Source organism: Ceratotherium simum, chromosome 7 (assembly GCF_057802395.1).
Source record: "Ceratotherium simum simum isolate JZ-2026a chromosome 7, ASM5780239v1, whole genome shotgun sequence".
NCBI classification, from domain to species: domain Eukaryota; kingdom Metazoa; phylum Chordata; class Mammalia; order Perissodactyla; family Rhinocerotidae; genus Ceratotherium; species Ceratotherium simum.
Window position 1 is genome coordinate 34,124,291 of NC_141906.1, and position 25,923 is coordinate 34,150,213.

At 38.9% G+C, this 25,923-nt stretch overlaps 1 protein-coding gene across 1 annotated transcript in view; it reads right to left on the reverse strand.

Moving 5' to 3' along the window:
* The window catches only part of INTS4 (integrator complex subunit 4), a 118,782-nt gene that overhangs the window by 69,712 nt on the left and 23,147 nt on the right, over positions 1-25,923 (reverse strand). Inside the window, exons 4-6 of the mRNA XM_004434036.3 lie at positions 23,461-23,567; positions 4,005-4,190; positions 3,284-3,334 (exon numbers count right to left, since the gene is read on the reverse strand). Of these exons, the coding sequence (XP_004434093.2) occupies positions 3,284-3,334; positions 4,005-4,190; positions 23,461-23,567 (344 nt within the window). The remainder of the gene's footprint in view (positions 1-3,283; positions 3,335-4,004; positions 4,191-23,460; positions 23,568-25,923) is intronic.

Below are 25,923 nucleotides of genomic sequence, written 5' to 3' on the forward strand. Positions count from 1 at the left end.
TATCCCTACTCTACCCACAGTCATGGCAACACCCTAGACTTCAGCAACACCCAGAACTACTCCACTCCTGAAATTTTAAAACCCTATATTCCATGCTTTGACCATAACATGCTACTCCACCAGCTCTTCCATGCCCATGACTTCACCCACCACACTTGCTCCTCAATCCCACTTAACCTACCTATCCATTAAACCAGGGTGTCTCAACCTTGGCACTACTGACATTTTGGACTGGATAATTCTTTGTTGTGAGGGGCTGTCCTGTACATTGTAAGATGTTTAGCAGCATCCCTGGCCTCTACCCACTAGATGGTTGTAGCACTGCACCCACTCCTTCTCCCAGTAGTTGCAATAGTCAAAAATATCTCCAGACCTTGCCAAATGTCCCTGGGGAGCAAAATCACCCTTGTTGAGAACCACTACTTTAATTCCATCCTTTTTCTCCAAATGAACCACCTTCTCCTTGCTCCATACCCTTCCATTACACTTCAGTCTCCTGCCAGCACTGTCAGCATCACCATACACAAGCCCCTCAAGATCTCTGCTACAGCTGCTCTGCAAACCCAAGACCTTCTTCTCCTCCTCACAAGGGCTGCAGAGCACTGGCAAAGACGACCACTCTCTCTAGGGCATTGGTGGTTCATCATCTCAAACTTTACTGGCCCTACTCCAAAATCTCTTAGACCCCTGCTTTCCAATTCCATGTCCCAAGGCAGCTTTTCTTCACCTCCTCCTCAGGACCCCTATCCCACTACCAGCCATAAGGCAACCTGCCTATCTGAGAAAAATCAAGGTTCTCAGGCATAAACTCTCTCAACTATTCCATAACAGTTATAAATTCATTTATACTTGTATTCTCCCATACTTTGTTTTCTCAATATCTGAGGAAGCAGTGTTCTTTCTAGTTCCTTTTTTTTTAATATATAATTTTATTTATTTATTTTTCCCCCAAAGCCCCAGTAGATAGTTGTATGTCATAGCCGCACATCCTTCTAGTTGCTGTATGTGGGACGCGGCCTCAGCATGGCTGGAGAAGCGGTGCGTTGGTGCGCGCCCGGGGTTCCGAACCCCGGCCGCCAGAAGCGGAGCGCGCGCACTTAACCACTAAGCCACGGGGCCGGCCCTTCTTTCTAGTTCCTAATCCTTCTACTTCTGCTATGGATCCCTTCATTTCCTCACACAGGCCTTCCCTCACCATCCTCCAAAATAGGTCGTCTTTGTGATTCTCTATCATAGAACCTATTTATTTACCTCACAGCACTACTCATATGCTATAATTATTGTGTTTATTTGTTTATTAATTGCCTGTCTCATCCATGAGAATGTAAAGGAGATGGACCCTATCTAACATGCTTCGCATTGCAGAACCAGCCTTAGGTACTCATTGACTTGCTCATTGATTTGCTGGACGAATCAGCTCATGAATCTGATTTTCTGCCTCAAGGCACTTACTCCACTATTTATCCTCCTTTCTCTCTTCTATCAGCAACTTCTCCCAAAACACTGGCTCTCCCTTCAACATTCAAACATACTTAGCAACTATCTTCAATATACAAAAAACCTTCCCTTAATCCTATGCCCTCTTCTACCATCTTCTTTATTTTTATTTATTTATTTTTTTTTTTTTAAAGATTTTATTTATTTTATTTTTTCCCCCCAAAGCCCCAGTAGATAGTTGTATGTCATAGCTGCACATCCTTCTAGTTGCTGTATGTGGGACTCGGCCTCAGGATGGACGGAGAAGTGGTGCCTCGATGCACACCCGGGATCCGAACCCGGGCCACCAGCATCGCAGCGCGCGCACTTAACCACCAAGCCACAGGGCCGGCCCTACCATCTTCTTTAAAGTATAGTTGATGATCACTGTTAAACTGCTTCACCTCAATTGACCCTAATCTGACTTCCACCCCTACCACTCTACTAAAACTGCTCTCTTCAAACTCACTAATGGCCACTTTATTGCTAAGTCCAATGGGTAGATTTTAGTCCCATCCTAACTGACCCCTCACCAGCATGTGACACTGCTGACTATGAGAACTTCCCCCTGCCTTTTCTGGAATACATTTTTCCTCCTCCTCCTCCATCTGGTTGCTCCTCAGTTCCATTCTAGGACTCCTTTCTTCTGTCGATCTCTTAAATGTTGGACTTTACACATGTCTCCATCCTTGGTCTCTTCTAATCTTCTTACTCTCCTTAGGTATACCCATGCCCCCCAGATATTGATGGCTCCAAACATCCACCTCCAGCTCTAATCTCTCCTGAGCTCCAGACCTTCGCAACTACCCATGGCCTAGAATTCTCCTCATGAGTGTCCCATCAACCCTTCAAACGCAACATAACCACGACAACTCATTATGGTACCTAATCCTACCTTACATCTCAAATCCTCCACCATCATTCCCTCGTCACTCCCTTGAGGCCCTCATCATTGCTTGCCTAGTTAACTGATATAGTCTTATGCCACTAAACATCTGAATCACTGACTAACTCTTCTTCCTCTGAGTCCTTACTTTCCAAGCTTCTTTTAATTATTTGGCTTCCCACTAGTTTTCCTATAGGGAGAGACGGTGCTGATCACACCAACACAACCATTCCGAACTCTTTCTACTTCATTTTGTAAAAGAATAAACTTGGTTTACACATCAGTCATAGGTGCTTGGCTAATTACCATCTTCCTCTGAAACATAAAACCACTCTTGGTAATCTGATCTCTGAGCATGGATTTAGATTGCCTGTCTCTAGATTCATGCAATTATTCTATAAGAGAAATACCACCTTGTAAGGCCTTCTGCTTAAGGAATCAATCAGCTTCTCCTAGTGATACTATAACTTCACTGTGCCTTTCTTTACCAATAATACAACAATCACATGATATCTTTTCACATGATCCCATGGTCTTGGTCATCCTTCTCCAGAAATATTCCAGTTTGTCAAGTGTGGTGCCCACAAATGACTTCATGTTTGGCCTAACCAACTAAAGATCAGCAAGACTACCAATTTCCTTATTCTGAACACTACACTTCTCTCTGTGTACTCTGGTATTTATATTGAGCTATCTAAATCCTCCTAAAAGTCCTTTTCACATGTACTGGTGCTATTCAATTACATATCCCCCATTCTCTTTTAGAATGTATGTTTGGGATACAATTTCACATTCATTCCCATTAATGTTGCCACTGTTAGCCAGCTGAAGCTCTGTGTTTTCAAATTCTGACAACCAGTGTGCCATACTCCCAGTCTAGTGATACCTCCTCCCCTTCCAGACAGCAGTCATTTAAGGTACCTGATTATAAATTGTTTGGTGTAATTTCAGTCCTCTTTCATGGAGCTGCAACTAGATAATAGAGATAGAGTTTAAGTAGTTGGGAAAAAAGATCAATATTTTCAATGTCTCCCCACAATCTCACATATTTTTCCCCCATTATATCAGATTAACATGGTTCCCTCTAGCGAAAATTAGTGCTATATAAATAAGAAACCTGGTCAAAGACTTTTCAGTAGAAGCACTCAAACACTTAATAACTCTAACCCATGGACTGTCTCCCAAGGGGATATTAGAAAAATATGAAATAAGAAGGCTAAGGAAGAAATGGTTAACACCATTTCCCACTAAAAAACACCTCCCCTGTAACTTTCACCTGTATTTCCAAAAACGAAAAGTACAACCTCTACCTATTGTAATACAATACCAAGTAACATCCCTCTCTCTGACCTGGAGGAAGGATGTGACTTGTATTATATTACAATAGGTACAAGTTGTACCCTCCATGTTTCAGAAACACAGATGGAAGCTATCAGAGAAGCTCAAAGAAAACACCTGTTATACAGGAAATGCGTGCCTTTGAGTTCTGTGATGCCACCAACACCTTCCTGAAAGTGTGCATAAGGTATATCCTGGGAGGATTCAGAATGTATCCAAGGGAGCATTAGCCATGAACTTAAAAAAACAAATGAAAAATAAACAAACAAAACTATCCCCACTTAGTTTCCATGATCTTGTTTACCATGGCTTTTATAGCAGCTGTTCTGACACGTGGGTCTTGATCACTGAAGTAATCCCCTATAATCTTCTGGACATCTCTGACAGCTAGGCTTTCTGCATCTTTTGTGACACTTTTGTCCAAAGAGCCAAGGTTGCCAAGTAATTGCAAGCACTTATTTCTTACACCATGGGAGGTATCTGTCAGGTGCTATTAAAAAGAAAAGAGAACAAAAGGACATGAAGAAGATATCTTACAAATAAACAAACAAAAAAAGAAACAAAAGCTTTGTATCAACTTTAGGGATGACTTCAAAAACTACACTTTCCCAGCCCAGTGGCACAGCGGTTAAGTTGGTGCGCTCCAATTAGGTGGCCCGGGTTCACAGGTTCAGATCCCGAGTGCAGACCACGCACCACTTACCAAGCCATGCTGTGGCGGTGTCCCACATATAAAGTAGAGGGAGATGGGCATGGATGTTAGCCCAGGGCCAATCTTCCTCAGCAAAAAGAGGAGGACTGGTAACAGATGTTAGCTCAGAGCTAATCTTCCTCACAACAACAACAACAAAAACCCTACATTCTTGGGGCTGGCCCAGTGGCACTGCAGTTAAGTTCATGCATTCCTCTTCAGTGGCCCAGGTTTCGCCGGTTCAGATTCTGGGCACAGACCTACTCACCACTCATCAATCTATGCTGAGGCAGTGTTCCATATAGAAGATCTAGAAGGACCTACAACTAGAATACACAACTATGTACTGGGGCTTTGGGGAGAAAAAAGGAAAAAAAAGGAGGAAGATTGGCAACAGACGTTAGCTCAGAGCCAAGCTTCCTCAAAAAAAAAAGAAACCAAAAACAACCTACATTCTCAGTAGTCTTGTCTAGTATCATGTTACTTGAGTATGTGTCTTCCAAAAAGAATCATGAGTCCTTAGAAAATAAGACTCCTATTTGTTCATCACTGAATTACCAACAGCTAGCACTTTGCCTTCTAAAGGGTAGGTACTTTAAAAGTGGCCCCTAAATTGCATTTTATTTGCTACCAAATCGAAAAATACAAAAATTTATAAATTTTTAAAACTTGTAATATCCATACAGTAATATGTAAAAATCTTAAGTGTACCACTCAATTAATTTTCACAAAATGATTACACACATATAACAAGCACCCAGATAAAGAAACAGAACATGACCAATACTCCAGAAACCCTCTTCATGCCCCCTCCCAGTAACTACTCTACTTCCATCAAAAATAGCTACTATCTTGACTTTTTTTTTTTAATAATTTTATTTATTTATTTTTTCCCCCAAAGCCCCAGTGTATAGTTGTACATCATAGTTTCACATCCTCCTAGTTGCTGTACGTGGGACGCGGCCTCAGCATGACCTGACAAGCGGTGAGTCGGTGTGTGCCTGGGATCCAAACCCGGACCGCCAGCAGCAGAGCGTGCACACTTAACTGCTAAGCCACGGGGCTGGCCCACTATCTTGACTTCTAACACACAGATTTATTTTGCCTATTTTTGAACTTTATAAAATCAAATAGTGTCTGGCTTTTGCTTAATATTTTGTGAGGTTAGAGATTCTAGTATCGCATACAGCAATGGTTCATTCATTCATTCTCATTACTATATAATATTCCATTTGTATAACTGTATACTGTACAACAATCCATTTACCCTTTCTACTGTTGATAGATATTTGGGTTATTTCCAGTTTTTGGCTATTCTGAATAATGTTTCTACGAGTACTCTTGAATGTGGCTTTTGACGTACACGTTGACATTTATGTTGGATATATACTTAGGGGTAGAATCGCTGAGTCACAGGACATGTGTATGTTCAGCTTAAGAAGACACTGCCAAATAGTTTTCCAAAGCAGTTGTACTAATTTAACTAATTTATACTTCACCAGTTGATACGTAAGTGTTCCAGTTGTGCCACATCCTTGTCAACACTTAGTATTGTCAATCTGTTTCAATTTAGGTCTTCACACCAGCATTTTAACAACTTATCAGTTATCTGTTTCTCATACCTAGTCCAATGCTACTGAAACAATAATGCAGTAACAGAAACTGAAAATACTGTAATGAAATGAGGTTGTACAGTAGGTGATAATATGGTGTGGAACTCTGCCTTTTAAACATTTTAGACTGAGGGGCCCATGGCATACAGGTTAAGTTATGCTTCACAGAAAGAAATACCCATTCTATTGCAACACAGTACTCATATACAAATAGATACACAGAAAGTTTAACAAAACAATATTTACCCTTAGATCTTGTGATGTACTTTGATATTTGAATTCTGTTTTGTTTTTCAAAAAATAGTGATCAAGACCGATGAAACTGACTGCCTTACCCACCAATGGATCACAGCACTCAGTCTGAAAGACACCCATGTAGAAAAAAGCGAATGGGACTCGAAATTTTAAAAACTGGGTTCACAGATTTCCTTAGAGAAATGGCTAGTAGCAAGACCAGGGCAAGAAATATGTAAGAAGAGACTGGGACATCTTGTGCCAGAAAGCAAGGAAGACGTCAAAGATTAATGGAGTCCAGATCAAAAGGACACAGAAACCAATCTGTAAGGAGGTTCCCACTGTCAACATGTACATGACACCAAAAGGAAGCAATCAAACAAATCCAGAACGTAGGCCATTCTATAAGAATGACCCAGTTCCTTCAATAAATCTACGGCATTCAAAGAAAAAATAAAAACAAAAGGGGACTCTGTTACCGATTAAAGGAAATTTAAGAGACTATCCAAAGGCAATATAGGGATCTTTTGGGGTTTTTTGTGTGTGTGTGAGAGGAAGATCAGCCCTGAGCTAACATCCATGCCAATCCTCCCCTTTTTTTGCTAAGGAAAACTGGCCCTGGGCTAACATCCATGCCCATCTTCCTCCACTTTATATGGGACACTGCCACAGCACGGCCTGACAAGCGGTGCATCAGTGCGCGCCCGGGATCCAAACCTGAGCCGCCAGCAGCAGAGCGCCCGCACTTAACCACTACGCCACAGGGCCGGCCCCTACAGGGATCTTTTTGGATGCTAACCCAAAACAAACCAACTATAAAGAGATACCTTTAATGCAATTAAAGAAATTTTAATATGAACTGGTATGAGATGGTATGGAGTATTTGATACATCTTCCTGTTTGTTCAACTGTGCGTGTGTGTGTTACTTACACAGAGTCATAGATGTAAATGTGTGTATATAATGTACATATATCCTCTAGCTCTGTCCACTGAGAGGGCCTAAAAACATCAAGACCCCAACAGCAACGTGCACACTTAGTGCCCAGATTTTAGTTTCAAAATACAATTCTCCACTAAGAGGAACCAGGGCTTCTTACAGAAAGGTTGATACCAGGGCTAGAGCAGAGAAAGTACAAGATGAGCCTGGAATATTTTATTGTGCCAGAAAGAAAGGAAGTATTCAAAGAACAATAAAGAAAAGTCAAAAGGACATCATAAGCCAGCTTGAAGGGGCTCCCACTTGGCCAAATCAGGGAATTTGAACATCAAGATGAATGATGATAGTAACAGATTATGATCCATTGAATAAACAAGGAATCTATAAGTCCATAACTGATATTAATAAATAAATTCAAAGTCTGAGGATAGAATATTTACATAGTTCCAAAGCACCTTCCCATAAAACATTTATTCATTTCAAAAGGAAAGAGTAACTTTACAGTAATGAAGTCCAACAGACACTACCTTAACCAAGCAAAGTAAACATCAGCAGTAATGGGACAAATCAAAATGGTGTACCAGCTAATAGGAGGCAATGAGAAGAGAACAGCATCACATCTGTGATATTCTAAAGGTAGATAACTTGAATCTAACTATGAGAAAATATCAGATAAACCCAAATTCAGGGAGGTCCTAAAAAATAACTGTCTTATAATTTTCAAAAGTGTCAAGGTCATAAAATCAAGGAAAGACTTAGGAATTATTCCAGATTGAAGAAGACTGATGACATATGGGGACTAAAATGCAACATGTGATTCTGAACTGAATCCTTTTCCTGTAAAGGACACTATTGGAACAAATAGTGAAATCTGAATGAGGTTTGCGGATTAAATGGTAGTAATGTGTTGATGTTAATTTCCTGATTTTGATGGTCCTATTGAGGTTATATAGGAGAATATCTTTGTTTATAGGAAATATACACTGAAGGATTCAAGAATAATGGGGCAACATATTAGCAACTGGTTCATGAGAAAAGAGAGTTCTTTATTTCTGTACTTGCAATTTTTCTGTATGTTTGAGATTTTTTAAAAAAATAAAAGAATTAAATGGTCTAAATACACACAAAAAAGAAGATAACCATACTGTTTCATAAACATCAGAAAAATATTACATTATCCATAAGAATAAGTATACTTTAAGACTATAAAAAGAAACGAGCAGCTATAGCAGAACCACAAGCACACAGGTGCAAAAATGCCTCCAGAAGGTGTAGGAGGCTTTGCAGAGAAAGTGGGTTTCACAAATTGTTTCACCTCTTGTTTAGAGGCAAAGTAGCGGAGTGGAATGAGCACAGACTTGCTGGCCCTGCCACTTAGGATCTATTTGATTGATCTTCACTAAGCCCCTTGAGTTTTTAGAAATCCTTACTATGTAAAAATAGGAATAATATACCCTACCACGAAGTTTTATGGTGAGTGGATTAAATGAATTCATTTAATAATTATTGTATGTAAAATCAGCTAATAGTGTCTGTGACATAACAGACATTCAACAAGTACAGTGCCAGCATAGTGCCTGGCACTTAGCATGTACTTAGGAAAGAAAAAAAAAAAAGCCCGTTTAAAAAGAGAAGGGAGGGACCGGCCCGGTGGCACAAGCAGTTAAGTGCTCACGCCCCGCTGCGGTGGCCCGGGGTTCACCAGTTCAGATCCCGGGCGCACACTGACACACCGCTTGTCCAGCCATGCTGTGATGGCGTCCCATATAAAGTGGAGGAAGATGGGCATGGATGTTAGCCCAGGGCCAGTCTTCCTCAGCAAAAAGAGGATTGGCAGATGTTAGCTCAGGGCCGATCTTCCTCACAAAAAAAAAAAAGAGAGAGAGAAGGGAAACCGATGGCAAAAAAACAGAAAATGGAGAAGAGTCAGAGGTAAGAGTAGACCACCTGAACAAAATAGGACTGCTGTTCTGGCACACACAAGCCTGAACTTGCTAGTGACAGCTGTCTAACAAGACAGTGAGCACCTGTTAATGGTTCACATCAGAAAGCTCCAGGTGAAGATTCCTGAACTAAATGGGAACCTAGACTTTTGGGGAGAAGCTATGTCCTGTGTGAAAGTAGCAGGTAGTCTTACTCGGAGGAAAGAACAGAGGAAACCTGGTGAGAAAGCTGCCACGCAGAGGGTGAGGCGCTCAGAGAGGGAACTTACATTATAAAAATGGCTCAATCAAACATTTTAGCTCAGAGTTAATTCTTGCCTCCAAGTTACTTAGGCTACAGAAATGTGAAACACACATTTTTATGTCCTCACAATGCCTCATATATAGTTAAGGGCTCAAAATTATCCATCAAAATAAGATACCAAAACCAAGAAGAGAAACTTTCAGATATGAAGCTGACGATGATTCTATTTGTCACAGTTAATAGTTTGTTTATTTGTTTAATAAACTATTTATATTTAGTATGGAAGCATCATTTCTCATAACTAAACTGTTGACTCAACCACCAGCCCCTGGAAGGTTGCTACCACTGTTACAAATATTTTATTTGATTTTCAAACAACAAACTAAAACCTCCTAGCTTCTATTAGGGTAACCAGGCAACACTGACACATAATCGGCCTATTACTGCGCACTGAATGTTAGCCCAAAAGAGAGCGGAAGTCTAAATCACACCCTCAGGGCAGCAATTACAGTTTTATACTGTTCTTCCCCTACAGGTCACTTCTTGCATCACAGCCATCATCAGTAATAGCTGCCTAGTGTCTGCTCGGCAGATGATGCTATTTTGGTGTTATACCCAGGCCATTAAAGTGCCATCATTTTTATATTAATGGAGTGAGTAAGCAAACCACATTCCCAATAATAAGAGCAATCCACGTCAAAAATAAAGCAAGCTAAACCAACCGGTTTAAAACTATTGGTATACGGAAAAAACAATCAATGGTTAAGTATATCAAGAAAATCTGAGAATGAAGTTAAATAAGACAAAAATAACACTGACTAATTCAGTTTCAATATGGATTGATTTTAAGTACAGATAAAAATTCAGTGTACTTTGTATGCAAATAATTCTAACAGATACCCTCTCCTAACAAACCACACATAATATTCGAGTAGTATTTTATAAAGGTTAAAACGCTATATGGTTCTGTTGCCTTAAAAGCTTAATGTACTTTTTGTATAGAATTAAAGGAACAGAAAAGAAACCAACAGACTAGAACAGAAAGCAAGATGGAGACAGAGAAACAAAGAATTAAACTAGGCTCTAAGGAAGCCGTATAAGCAAAAATTACAAGATATTTATTCTCCTAGAAAAATCTTCAACGATAAGAAAGAAAGCAGAAGACCTTCAATTTCAGCTGTGCAGATGCTACACAAGAAATGAATATTAATTTCCTGGCCAAATCTGTGAACTAAATCTCTTCGTGTCTCAAATGAGGATTAGCTGTACAATGTACCTCAAAAGATTATTGATAGGATAAAATGAGGTGAACTTTGAAAAGTTAAGAGTACCCAAAAGCATGACTTTCTTCCTACCGTGAAACAAAGAATATGGCAAATTCACACCTTGTAGTTAAAAAATATATAAAGGACCAATTTGAACTTCAAAAAGTAATAATGATAATAGTTTATAATATATTGAATAAAATGATAGGAAGGAAGGAAAGCTTTCTTTATAGTAGAATGCCAACTAATAAACATAGAAGGAATAATAGAGTTAGATTTTGCAATGATCAGAGTAATAACTGACTCAGCAAGATTTACTAATGGTTGCTAAAACAGTGAGTAAAAGTTTGATGGGGCAGAAGATATTTACATAATCTTAAAGTATCTCCTCACAAATTACTTATTAATCACAAGGGAAAATAGTAATTCTATAACAAAAACCTGGTAGACACCACCTTTATCAAGTATCAAAGGTAAAAACATCAATAATGAGTCAAACTTCATGTGTCTCATGATATGATGTACTGAGAAGGACACAATATTATTTATGTGGTATTCCTGCCAAAATGTATAACCTGAATCTAAACAGAGGAAACAGCATAAATCCAGATTGAAAGACATTCTATAAAATAAATGGCCTATACTCTTCAAAAATGTCAAGGTCATGAAAGATAAAGAAAGGCCGAAGGACCTTTCCAGATTAAAGAAAACAAGAGACACGAAAACTAAATGCAATATGTGATCCTGGACCAGAAAAGAAAAATTTATATACAGGATAATATTAAGACAATAGGTAGAACTTAAATTAAAGTCTACAGATTAGTATTAGTATTGTATCAAAAAGTTAAATTTCCTGAATTTGAGAACTGTACTATGGTTATAAAGATGATATCTTTCTTCTTAAGAAATACACACAAGTATTTACTATAGTGCAAAAGGGGCATAATGTCTGCCATTTACTCTTAAATGGTTCAGGAAAAAATAATATGTATATATAGGAAGATCAAGATAAAGCAAATATAGGAAAATGTTAACTATTGATCAATCAGGGAGAAGGGTATATGAAAATTCTTTATACTATTTTTGTAATTTTTTTTGGTAAATTTGAAATTGCTAGGGTGTTTGGATTTATCCCACACCCAATGCACTGCTTTCCCAGAATTTTCTTTCTCAGTTAAAGGCACCACCATCTAACCCAGCATATAAACTAGAAACCTAGGAATCATCCTCAACAATTCCTTCACCCTCATCCTGTCCTCAATCAATCACTAAGTCCTATCAATCTTACTTCCTAAATATTTCTCAAATCTATCTGTATCTTCCCATATTTCCATCACTTTAATCTGAACTACTATCATCTCTCACGTAGGCTACTTCAATAACATCCTGACTGGTCTCTCCACAGCTATACTGCCTCTTCTCCAATCAGTTCTCTACAGCACAAGAATAATCTTGATGAAATACATATCTGATGTTGCCTCTCTACCTGTCGTCTACCCAAAATACTTCAATGGCTTCTCAACAAGACCTACAAGAAGACCCTGCACCTAGCCCAATGGCTCTTAAATGGTTTTTGGTCTCAGGATACCTTTACCTTCTTAAAAACTATTAAGGACCCCCATAGAGTTTTTGTTTATATGGGTAATGTCTATCAATATCAACTGTATTAGAAATTAAGACAGAAATTTTAAAAATATTTATTAATTCCTTTACAATAATTACTCATATCTGCTTATACAGTCAATCTGCAATGAAACAATGTTGTTTTGTGTAAAGTATATGAAGAAATCTAGTCTCTTAGAAATATGTAGTTGAAAAGGGAAGACCACACAGATCCCCTCAGAGTTCCTGAGAACCCTAAGGATCCTCAGAGCACACTTTGAGAACTATAGCTCTGGCCTTACTTCTATCTTTGAATTCTTCTAACACAGTGTGCTCCTTTTGACTACAGGATCTTTGCATACGTTGTTCCCTTTGCCCAGAATACTTTTCCCACCCACTTCTTCCATTCCTTTTGCTTAATTACCTCTTACCATGTCTTAAGATCTTAAAGTCTAAGCTCAACCGTCATTTCCTCTAGAAAACCCTCTCTGAATTCCCTAATTAGGTTAAGCCCTACCCCACACCATATCCTTTTTTTGGAGCAATTAAAACAATTTTAAGGGGCTGGCCCAGTGGCACAAGCGGTTAAGTGCGCATGCTCCACTTTGGCGGCCCAGGGTTCATAGGTTCAGATCCCAGGCGTGCACCAACGCACCACTTGTCAAGCCATGCTGTGGCAGCGTCCCATGTAAAGTAGAGGAAGATAGGCATGGATGTTAGCTCAGGGCCAATCTTCCTCAGCAAAAAAAAAAAAAAAAAACCCACAATTTTAATTAAGAAACCCTGCCCTAATCTTACATACCTCACAAACTATTTGTCTTTCAAATCCCAAGTGAGATGACACCCAGAATGCTCTGCTTAATACTTCTCCTACCCCAAAGCCTTTTTTCACTTCTTCCTCTGAGCAATTTTTATACCTCATAGTTACTTCTGTTATTGCAGGAAACATATTATAATACATTGTGTATCTTTTATAAGCCTGACTATTGGCTCATGAGTTTCTTAAACGTTGGAATCTCATTTTTCCAAGATATATAGATGGCCAATAAGCACATGAAAAGATGCTTAACATCAGTAATCACTAATCATTACAGAAAAGCAAATCAAAACCACATTGACATACTACTTCATATCAATTAGGATGGCTATTGTACAAAAAACAAAAAAAAAAAAAGAAAGAAGGAAAAGAAAAAATGTTGGCAAGGATGTGGAGAAACTGGAACCCTTGTACATTGCTGCTGATAATGGAAAATGGAGCACCCACTGTGGAAAACAGTGTGCCAGTTCCTCAAAAAATTAAAAATAGAATTACCATACGATCCAGCAATTCCACCTCTGGGTATTTACCCTTATTAGTCTGCATGGGCTGCCATAACAAAATACCACAGGCTAGATGGCTTAAACAACAGAAAGTTATTTTCTCACAGTTCTAGAGGCCAGAAGTCCAAGATAAAAGTGCTAGCAAATTAGGTTCCTGGTGTGGACCCTCTTCCTGGCTTGCAAAAAGCCACCTTCTTGCTGTATCCTCACATGGCCTTTCCTATATGCACACAGAGAGAAAGACAGCTCTAGTCTCTCTTCCTGTTGTTATAAGGACACCAATCCTATGGGATTAGGGTCCACCCTTATGGCCTCATTTAACCTTAACTAACTCCTTAAAGGCCCTTATCTCCAAATACAATCACATTGGGAGTTAGGGCTTCAACATACAAATTGAGGAGACACAAGTCAGTCCATAACAATACCCAAAAGAATCAAAAGCAGGGACTCAAAGAGATATCTGTATACCCATGTTCATAGTAGCATTATTCACAATGGCCAAAAGGTGGAATCAACCCAAGTGTCCATCAATGGATGAATGGATAAACAAAATGTGGTATATACATATAATGGAATATTATTCAGCTTTAAAAAGGAATGAAATTCTGACACAAGTTACAACATGGATGAACTCTGGTGACTGCTATAGACAGAATGTTTGTGTTCCCCCAAAATTCCTATGTTGAAACCTAATCTCCAATGTGATGATATCTGGAGGTGGGGCCTTTGGGAAGTAATTAGGTCATGAAGGTGGAGCCCTCATAAATGGGATAAGTGCCCTTACAAAAGAGACCCCAGAGAGCTCCCTTCTGCCTTCCACCATGTGAGGACACAACCAGAAGATGGCCATCTATGAACCAGGACACAGGCCCTTACCAGACACCAAATCTGCTGGCACTGTGATCTTAGACTTCCTAGCCTCTAGAAATGTGAGAAATAATGCTTGTTAAGTCACCCAGTTTATGGATATTTTTGTTATAGCTGTCCAAACTAAGACAGGACATTATGCTAAATAAAATAAGCCAGACACACACAAAATGTTATGATTCCACTTATATGAGATACCTAGAGTAGTAAAATTCACATAGACCAATATAGAATGGTGATTGCTAGGGACTAGGGGGGAGCAGAGATAAGAAGTTATTGTTTAATGGGTACAGTTTCAGTTTTACAAACTGAAAAGAGTTCTGTGAATGAATGAACGTGATGATAGTACAACACTGAGAATATATTTAATTCCACTAAACTGTACACTTTAAAATGGTTACATTGGTAAATTTTATGTTATATGTATTTTACCACAATTAAAAATAATTTTTTATAACAAAATTTAAACATAGATTTACATGACCCTGCAATTCCATTCCCAAGAGAACTGAAAACATACATCCAAACAAAAACTTGTAAACAAATGTTCACAGCAGCATGGTCACAACAGCCAAAAAGTGGAAACAATCCAAATGTTGTTAGATTCACAACTCACCAAAGGGTGAACTGTTTTTAATAATGTCTTTATTGAAATATAATTCACATACCATACTATTCATCTAGTTAATGTGTACAATTTAATGGTTTTTAGTATATTTATATGATAAGTGTAAATCATCATCACACTCAATTTTCCAACATTTTCATCATTTCAAAGAGATATCCTTTTGCTATCAACCACCTATCACTCTAACCATCCCAGCCCTAAGCAAATACAAACTGACTTTCTATCTCTGTAGATTTAGCTATTATGGAAATTTCATATAAACAGAATCATAAATATGATCTTTTGTAGCTGGCTTCTTTCACTTAGCATGCTTTCAAGATTCATCCACGTTGCAGCATGTATCAATATTTCATTCTACTTTATGGTCAAGAATATTCCACTGTGTTTTGTTTATCCATTCATCAGTTGCTGAGATGGTCACTGGGGCTGTTTCCACCTTTTGACTATGGTGAATATTGCTGCTATAAACATTCATGCACAAATTTTTGTGTGAATGTTTCAGTTCTCTTGCTAGATACCTAAGAGTAGAACTGCTGGGTCATATGGTAAGTCTATCTCTAATTTGTTGAGGAACTGCTGGAATGTTTTCCAAAGCAGCTGTGCCATTTTTCATTTCCACCAGCAATGGAGGAGAGCTCCAATTTCTCCACACCCTCACCAAGACTTGGTATGGTCAGTCAGTCTTTTTTATTATAGCCATCTTTAGGGTGTGAAATAGTATCTCACAGCGGTTTTGATTTGTATTTCCCTAATGACTGAAGATGTGGAGCATCTTTTCAGGTGCTTTTGGCCATTGTAGATCTTCTTTTGAGAAATGCCTATTCAGATCTTTTGCCTGTGTTTTAATCGAGTTATTTGTATTTTCACTATTGGGTTGTCAGAGTTCTTTATACAGTCTAGATACAAGTCTATCATTAGACATAAAACTTGCAAATATTTTTTCTCATTCTGTGGGTTGTCTTTTCACTTTCTTAATGGTGTCCTTTCAACCATAAGTTTTCAATTTTGATGAAATCCAATTTATCTATTTTGTCTTTTATTACTTGTGTTCTTGTCATATCTAATAATCTAAATCCAAACCCAAGGTCATGAAAATTTGCCACTATGTTTTCTTCTAAGAGGTTTATAGTTTTAGCTCACATATTTAGTCTTTGATTCATTTTGAGTTAATTTTTGCATATGGTGTTAGTTTAAGTTTCCAAATTCATTCTTTTGCATGAGGATATCCAGTTGTCCCAGCACCATGTGTTAAACAGACTATTCTTTCTCCATTGAATGGCACTGGTACCCTTGTCAAAAACCAGTTGACCAAATCATGGGTATATTTTTGGACTCTCAATTCTATTCTATTGATCTTTATATCTATCTTTATGCAGTACCACACTGTCTTGATTACTGGTCCTTTGTAGTAAGTTTTGAAACTGACAAGTGTAAATCTTATCACTTTGTTGTTCTTTTTCAAGACTGTTTTGGCTATTTTGGTTCCCTCTGAAATTCCTTTGAAAGTATAAGTTCTGTACTTCATTTAAATTTATTAGTATTTTATTATTTTTGATGTTATTGTAGGTGGAATGTTTTCTTAATTTCATTTTCATATTGCTCATTGCAAGTATACAGAAATACAACTGGTTTTTTTGTATAGGTATACATTGGAGATACTGTGGGTTTGGTTCCAGACTACCACAACAAAGTGAATATCACAATAAAATGAGTCACATGAATTTTTTGGTGTCTCAATGCATATAAAAGTTATGTTTACACTATATTTTAGTCTATTAAGTGTTCAATAGAATTATGTCTTAAAAAACAATGTACATACCTTAATTAAAAAATACTTCATTGCTAAAAAATGCTAACCATCATCTGAGCCTTCAGCGAGTCGTAATCTTGCTGGCGGAGGGTCTTGCCTCGATGTTGATGGCTGTCAACTGATCAGGGTGGTGGTTGTAGAAGGCTGGGGTGGCTGTGGCAATTTCTTAAAATAAGGCAACAATGAAGTCTGCCACATTGATTGACTCTTCCTTTCACAAGCCACTTCTCTGTAGCATGTCATGCTGTTTGAGAGCATTTTACCCACAGTAGAACTTCTTTAAAACTTGGGGTCAATCCTCTCAAACTCGGCTGCTGCTTTATCAACTAAGATTATGTAACATTCTAAATCCATTGTTGTCATTTCAACAATCTTCACAGCTTCTTCACCAGGAGTAGATTCCACCTCAAGAAACCACTTGCTTTGCTCATCCATAAGAAGCAACTCCTCATCTGTTAAAGTTTTATCATGAGATTGCAGCAATAAGGCACATCTTCAGACTGCATTTCTAATTCTAGTTCACTCACTATTTCCAACATGTCTGCAGTTACTTTCTTCACTGAAGTCTTGAACCCCTCAAAGTCACCCATGAGGGCTGGCATCAACTTCTTCCAAATTCTGGTTAATGTTGATATTTTGACCTATTCCCATGAATCACAAATGTTCTTAATGGCATCTAGAATGGTGAATCCTTTCCAGAAGGTTTTCAATTTACTTTGCCCAGATCCATCAGAAGAATCACTATCTATGGCAGCTATAGCTTTATGAAATATATTTCTTATTTATTTATTTTTTTGTGTGAGGAAGATCGGCCCTGAGCTAACATCTGCCAATCCTCCTCTTTTTGCTGAGGAAGACTGGCCCTGGGCTAACATCCGTGCCCATCTTCCTCCACTTTATATGGGGCGCTGCCACAGCATGGCCTGACAAGTGGTGCATCAGTGCGCGCCCGGGATCCGAACCCCGGGCCGCTGTAGTGGAGCACGCACACTTAACCGCTACGCCACTGGGCCGGCCCTGAAATATATTTCTCAAATAATAAGACTTAAAAGTTGAAATTACGCCTTGATCCATGGGCTGCAGAATGGATGCTGTGTTAGCAGGCATGACAATAACATTAATCTCATTGTACATCTCCATCAGAGCTCTTGGGTGACCAAGTGCATTGTCAATGAGCAGTCATATTTTGAAAGGAATCTTTTTTTCTGAGCAGTAGGTCTCGACAGTGGGCTTAAAATATTCCATAAACCATGTTGTAAACAAATGTGCTGCCATCCAGGCTTTATTGTTCCGTTTATAGAGCACAGGCGGAGTAGATTTAGCATAATTCTTAAGGGCCCTATGATCTTCAGAATGGTAAATGAGTACTGGCTTCCACCTAAAGTCACCAGCTGCATTCGCCCCTAACAAGAGAGTCCACCTGTCTTTTGATGCTTTGAAGCCAGGTACTGACTTCTCCTCTAACTACGAAAGTCTTAGATGGCATCTTCTTCCAATATAAGGCTGTTCTGTCTACACTGAAAATCTGTTTAGTGTAGTCACCCTCATTACTTATCTTAGCTAGATCTTCTGGATAACTTGCAGCTTGAACATCAGCACTTGCTATTTCACCTTGCACTTTTATGTAATGGAAACAGCTTCTCTACTTAAACCTCACAAACCAACCTCTGCTAGCTTCAAACTTTTCTTCTGTAGCTTCCCCACCTCTCTCAGCCTTCATAGAATCGAAGAGAGTTAGGGCTTTGCTCTGGATTAGGCTTTGGCTTAAGAGAATGTTGTGGCTGGTTTGATCTTCTATCCTGACCACTAAAACTTGCACCATATCAGCAATAAGGCTGTTTCACTTATCATTCGTGTGTTCACTGGAATAACACCTTTTTTTGTGTGTGTGTGTGAGGAAGATTAGCCCTGAGCTAACACCCGATGCCAATCCTCCTCTTTTTGCTGAGGAAGATTGGCCCTGGGCTAACATCCGTGCCCATCTTCCTCTACTTTATATGGGACGCTGCCACAACATGGTTTGACAAGCGGTGCGTCGGTGCACGCCCGGGATCCGAACCCTCGAACCCCAGGCCGCGGAAGCGGAGCCCGCACACTTAACTGCTATGCCACCGGGCCGGCCTCTGGAGTAGCATTTTTAATTTCCTTCAAGAACTTTTCCTTTGCATTCATAACTTGGCTAATTGTTTGACACACGAGACCTAGCTGCCATTCAGCCTATCTCAGCTTTTGACATGCCTTCCTTGCTAAGATTAAATTTCTAGCTTTTGATTTAAAGTGAGAGACATGCAACTCTTCCTTTCACTCGAACACTTAGAGGCCACTGTATGGTTATTATTGGCCTAATTTCAGTACTGTTGTGTCTTAGGGAATAGGGAGGCCCGAGGAAAGGGAGAGAGATGGAGGAACGGCTGGTCTGTGGAACAGTCAGAACACACACAACATATATCCATTAAGTTTGCCATCTTATATGGGTGCAGTTCGTGGCACCCCACAACAATTACAGTAGTTATATCAAAGATCACTGATCACAGATCACCATAACAAACATAATAATAATGAAAAAGTTGGAAATATTACGAGAATTACCAAAATGTGACAGAGAGACACAAAGTGAGCAAATGCTGTTGGAAAAATGGTGCCGACAGACTTACTCAATGCAGGGTTGCCACAAACCTTCCATTTGTAAAACAATGCAATATCTGCGAAGTGCAATAAAATGAGGTATGGCTGTATATTGATACTGTACCCTGCAATCTTGCTGAACTCGTTTATTACTTCTAATAGTTTTTCAGTGAATTCCTTAAGATTTCTTATATATAAAGTCATGTTATGTGAATAGACAGGGATAGTTTTACTTCTTCCTTTCCACTATGGATGCCTTTTCTTTCTTTCTTTCTTTTTTTTTTTTTTTTTTTGCCTAATTGCACTGGCTAGAACCTCCAGAACCTCCAATGTTGAATCAAGTGGAGAGGGAAACAAGGATATACTTGTTTTGTTCCCGATCGTATGTGGGGAAGCATCTAGTCTTTCACTATTAGTAAGATGTTAGCTGTCAGTTTTTCACAGATGCCCTTTATCAGGCTGAGGAAGTTCCATTCTATTCCCAGGTTTTTTTAATGAAATAGTGTTGGAATTTTTCAAATGCTTTTTCCTCATCTATTGAGATGATCACATGGTTTTTGTCCTTCATTCTATTTTTATGGTGTACCATATTATTTTCAGATGTTGAACCAACCTTGCATTTCTGGGATAAATCCCACTTGATCATGTTGTAAAATCCTATTTACATATTGCTGGATTTGATTTGCGAGTATTTTGTTAAGGATTTTTGCATCCATATTCATAAGAGACATTGATCTATAGTTTGCTTTTCTTGTGATGTCTTTGTCTGGTTTGGGTATTAGGGTTATACTGGCCTCATAGAATGAGTTGGGAAGGGTTCCCTCCTTATCTATTTTTGGGGAAATTTTATAAAGAATTGCTATTAATTCTTATTTAAATGTTTGATTTGAAGCCATCTGGGCCTGAGCTTTTCTTTATGGGTAGATTTTAGTTTTCTTTTTTTCATTACTAATTCAATTTCTTTGACTGTTATAGGTCTATTCAGATTGTCTACTTCTAGATTCAGTTTGGTAGCTGGGGGTCTTTGTAGGAAGTTGTCCATTTCATATAAGTTACCTAATTTATTGGCATACAATTGTTCTTACTATTCTTTTATAATCCTTTTTCTTTCTGTCAGGTTGGTAGTAATGTCCTCTTTTTCATTTCTGTTTCAGGTAACTGGAGTCTTCTCTCTTTTTTTCCTGGTCAATATAACTAAAGGTTTGTCAATTTTGTTGATCTTTACAAAGAACAAGCTTTTGGTTTCATTGATGTTCTCGATTTTTCTATCTCTATTTCATTAATTTCTGCTCTAATCTTTCTTGTTTCCTTCCTTCTGCATGCTTTATATTTAGTGTGCTCTTCTTGTTCCAGTGTCTTAAGATGGAAAGTTAGGTTACTGATTTGAGATCTTTCTTCTTTTTCACTATAGGCACTTATAGCTATAAGTTTCCCTCGAAGCACACTTTTGCTGCATCCTATAAGTTTTGATATGTCAAGTCTTCAATTTCATTCATCTCAAAGTATTTTCTAATTTCCTGTTTTGATATCTTCTTTGACTCACTGGTTATATAGGAGTATGTGGTTTAATTTCCACATATTTGTGGTTTCCCAAATTTCTTTCTGTTACTGATTTCTAATTTCATTCCATTGTGATTGGAGAACATACTTTGTACAATTCTTTTTTTTTTTATAATTTTATTTTTTCCCCCAAAGCCCCAGTAGACAGTTGTATGTCATAGCTGCACATCCTTCCAGTTGCTGCACGTGGGACGCGGCCTCAGCATGGCCAGAGAAGTGGTGCGTTGGTGCGCGCCCAGGATCCGAACCCGGGACACCAGCAGCGGAGCGCGCGCACTTAACTGCTAAGCCATGGGGCCGGCCCCTAATTTGTACTATTCTATCAAAAGGATAAATGTTATTGTATGTGAATCACATCTCAGGGCACAATGTATGACGAAATCACAGACAAAATGACATCAGGTAATAGAAATAATAACTATAGCTATGAATCATAGATAGTCTTTATTTACTTGAGCCTGCAAAAGATTCCAACAGATCTCCCATTTCCAAATGGATCAAATGTTTACCCTATTAGAACCTCTACAAACGGGAAAGAAACACACCAAAACCCCATACGAGAAACCGGGAAAGAACACAAAAAGTTCACTCTCAAGAAAGGAAATACAAATGAAGATCAAATATGAAGCCTCACTAGTAATCTTTTAAAAAGGAAATTTTTAATGAAAAACCATTTTCCTCCTACCAAATTAACAGGTTTATCTTCTGTTTTTTAACAATAATATCCAACGCTAGAACATTGGTGGGCATATAAACTGGAACACTTTGGAATATAATTTGGCAAAAAGTGTCAACAGCCTTAAAAAAAACTCTAAATGCTTTTAACTCTAAATGCTTTTAATAATTCTACTTACGACAATCTATGTTTAGGAAATAACCCTAAATACAAAAAATATTAGACTAACAACATTCACTGCAGTACTATTTACAATTTAAAACATGGTTACAACATAAATGTCCAATAATAGGAGAATGGTTTAATTATTGGATGAAATATTATGCATCCATTAAAAATCTTTATAAAACATTTACAATATAAGGAATATATTTCTAAGATGTTAGTGAAAAAGCAAAATTGTATATAGAATATGATTACAGCTATGTGTTTAAAAAAATAGCAATCTGTGTACAGAAAAAAAAACAAAAGCAATACATCAAATTTAAGAAATTTAAGAAACTGTTACTTCAAGTAACAATCTACTTAGGTGAAAGTATATGCCTCTCTCATAAACACAACCTCACAGATATATATTTTTTTTCACATGGGAGATATACTTACCCTCCCAAACACACAATCCCTAGTTTTTTCCACTTAGGCTTTTAATACTGTACTTGTCAAAGTGCTTGGGGTTTGTTTGTTGTTGTTGTTGTTGTTTATTAAGACAAACGAAACACTTGTTCCTGGGGCTCAAAAATAGCTTTCTAATCCATGAATATAATACTCTTCCACAATTCAAACATACTTGTCTTCTTATATTCTCAAAATAAATTTGTCAAAAAGTAAAACAATTCTACAAGGTTTAGGAGCCACTGTTATTATGCACAAAAGGTAGCTAATTAAAAGCTCCAAATTAAATCAAAAGGCACAGCTAATGTACATGTATTTCCTTCATAATCAGAAAAAATAAACTTAGGGGCCGGCCCGGCGGCACAGCAGTTAAGTGTGACCGCTCCGCTTTGGCGGCCCGGGGTTCGCAGGTTCGGATCCCAGGTGCGCCCCGACGCACCACTTGTCAAGCCATGCTGTGGCGGTGTCCCATATAAAGCTGAGGAAAGTGGGCACGCATGTTAGCCTAGGGCCATCTTCCTCAGCAAAAAAGAGGAGGATCTACAGTGGATCTTAGCTCAGGACTGTCTTCCTCATCGGAAAAAAAAAAGAAACTTAAAAAAAATTTTCCCAAACACTTCTTTGGTCTGTTTATTGAAGCAACAAAGCATAATAAAAGAAAAAACATGGGCAGTGGAATCAGAGAAACCAGAGTTTATGTCCTGATTCTGCAACTTCCTAAGCATGAAAACTTGGGCAAAGTTAACTCCCTAAATCTCAATTACCACTTCTGTAAAACAAGGATAACAGTACTTACCTAAAGGACTATGAAAAACAAATGAACAACTGGATACAAAGTACCATAATTAGAAGAGTGCCTAATATGGCACAGTATACATGGTAGCTACTATAATTATTTTTATTTCTTTTGGGAGGATGAGGAAGTGCATTTGTACATACTCAACTTTGTTCCTAATCCAACATCAAGAAACAAAAAAATGAGGCAGCTCTTCAAACCATTAAGAGTCCTTAGCAATTCTCAGTTACAGATTTAGATGGAGCTAAGCAGATCCCACAGCTCATATCATCTCTCTAGATAATGAGAAACTGTTCCAGAAAGAAGTAACCGTGTGTCTAACCATTATACTCTTACCTTGCATGCTACATCAACTAATCGCATCTGGATAGCTTGATTCTCTGGGAGTTTAGTGCCAATTGCAAGTAAAGTGTCCAACAGCTGAGCTAGGACTTGATGAGACTCTAGAAAGGAAAATGGCAAGTTGGGTTGTAGAATTTCAAAAGGAGACCACTATAGAAACTAAATTTACTTGGGTAAAAAATGTAGTTTTTGGTTTTTTTTTTGTGAGGAAGATCAGCCCTGAGCTGACATCCGATGCCAATCCTCCTCTTTTTGCTGAGGAAGACTGGCCCTGGGCTAACATCCGTGCCCATCTTCCTCTACTTTATATGGGATGCCGCCACAGCATGGTTTGAAAAGCGGTGCGTCGGTGTGCACCCAGGATCTGAACCTGCGAACCTTTGGGCTGCCGCAGCAGAGCACACGCACTTCACCGCTACGCCACTGGCCGGCCCCGAAAAATGTAGGTTTTTTTTTTTTGGTGAGGAAGATCAGCCCTTAGCTAACATCTGATACCAATACTCCTCTGTGTCTTTTTGCTGAGGAAGACTGGCCTTGAGCTAACATCTGTGCCCATCTTCCGCTACTTGATAGGGGACGCCACCACAGCATGGCTCGACAAGCAGCACGTTGGTGCATGCCCAGGATCCGAACCGGCGAACCCCGGGCCACCGCAGCGGAGAGCACGCACTTAACCGCTTGCGCCACCAGGCCGGCCCCAGAAAAACGTAGATTTTTGTCAGCTACGTTCTACTATTTGATCCTTGATTCCTCTCAACTAAAAGCTAAGTTCCTAAAGGGATCATGTCTAAAAATTTGAGTCCTCCATAGGACTGGGAATAGTGATCCAAAAATGTTTAATGCTTGACTCATTTAAGGGCTTTTCATTGCCTTCAAGATGAAGTGCAAATTCTTCAGCAGGGCATGCATACATTCATAACAGCCCCTCCATGATGTCTAGCCCTGCCTACCTTTCTAACCTCATCTCTTTCAAGTCCCCTCTAGCACACTTTTTTCCAATTACTTATGATTTCATGTCCCCCTCTCTTTGTTCAAGCCAACTGCCCTACCTACAATGCCTTCGCCCACACCTAACTCCATTCTCAACCTCACTCCCCAGGCAACACCTACTAATCTTGAAGTGTCACCTCCTGTACGGAGCTCTTCCCTCTTCCCCAAGAAGAACTGACCATGTTCCCCTGCGTGCTTCCACTGCACCTCCACATTAGCTATAACACTTTACTACACTTATTTTCATATCAGACTAAACCAGGAGACTGAAAGATTCTTGAGGGCAAGGACTGTATTTTATTCACCTTTGTATTCTCAGAATCTAGCATGACTCATTATATGCTGAATGAATGTTTAATAAATGGGCAAAGAGCCAAATCCAAATAAATCAATATCAATCATCTTAGCCAGATTCTCTTCTTTGTCTAAATTCTCTTCTTTGTTCCAAAATATGGTTCTTATAATGCTGGTGGTATACAAGAGGATTTTAGGTGGCATTCAGATAATTATTTTTAGATTAATAACCATGTACATATTTTAATATACATAAAAATTGCAGTTACTATCTATTGATGTCACATGACACTAATTTCCTTCTACCATTACTAAGACTCTCTTTAAAGTAATCTTATTTAGGGGCCGGCCAGGTGGCACAAGCGGTTAAGTGCGCACGCTCCTCTGCGGCGGCCCGAGGTTCGCTGGTTCAGATCCCGGGCATACACCGACTCACCACTTGGCAAGCCATGCTGTGGCAGCGTCCCATATAAAGTGGGGGAAGATGGGCATGAATGTTAGCCCAGAGCCAGTCTTCCTCAGCAAAAAGAGGAGGATTGGCAGATGTTAGCTCAGGACCGATCTTCCTCACAAAAAAAATAATAAATAAAATAAATAAATAAATATTAAGCCAATTGAGGTATTAACTCTATAACAGAATCTTGCACATAAATAAAACCAAATATTCAAAAAATTAAAAAGGTGAAGTGATTTTCCATTTCACCTAAATGCTGAGAATAATTTTAGCGAGCATCAAAAAGGAACAAAGAGAGGCCAGCCCAGTGGCGCAAGCGGTTAAGTGCGTGCACTCCGCTGCAGCGGCCCAGGGGTCGCCAGTTCGGATCCCGGGTGCACACCGACGCACTGCTTGGCAAGCCATGCTGTGGCGGCGTCCCATATAAAGTGGAGGAAGATGGGCATGGATGTTAGCCTGGGGCCAGTCTTCCTCAGCAAAAAAAGAGGAGGATTGGCAGATGTTAGCACAGGGCTGATCTCCTCACAAAAAAAAAAAAAAAAATTTTTAAATTAAAAAAAAAAGGAACAAATAGAAAAGGCAACAACACGAAAGACCTGGGAGATATCACTCTTATAGGAACTAAATTGTGAGGGACCACGTGATAAGGACAGCACCTCTCGTGGTTTCTGAGGGAGTGTGGCACAGTCCACAAAACATCAACTCTGTCACATACTATG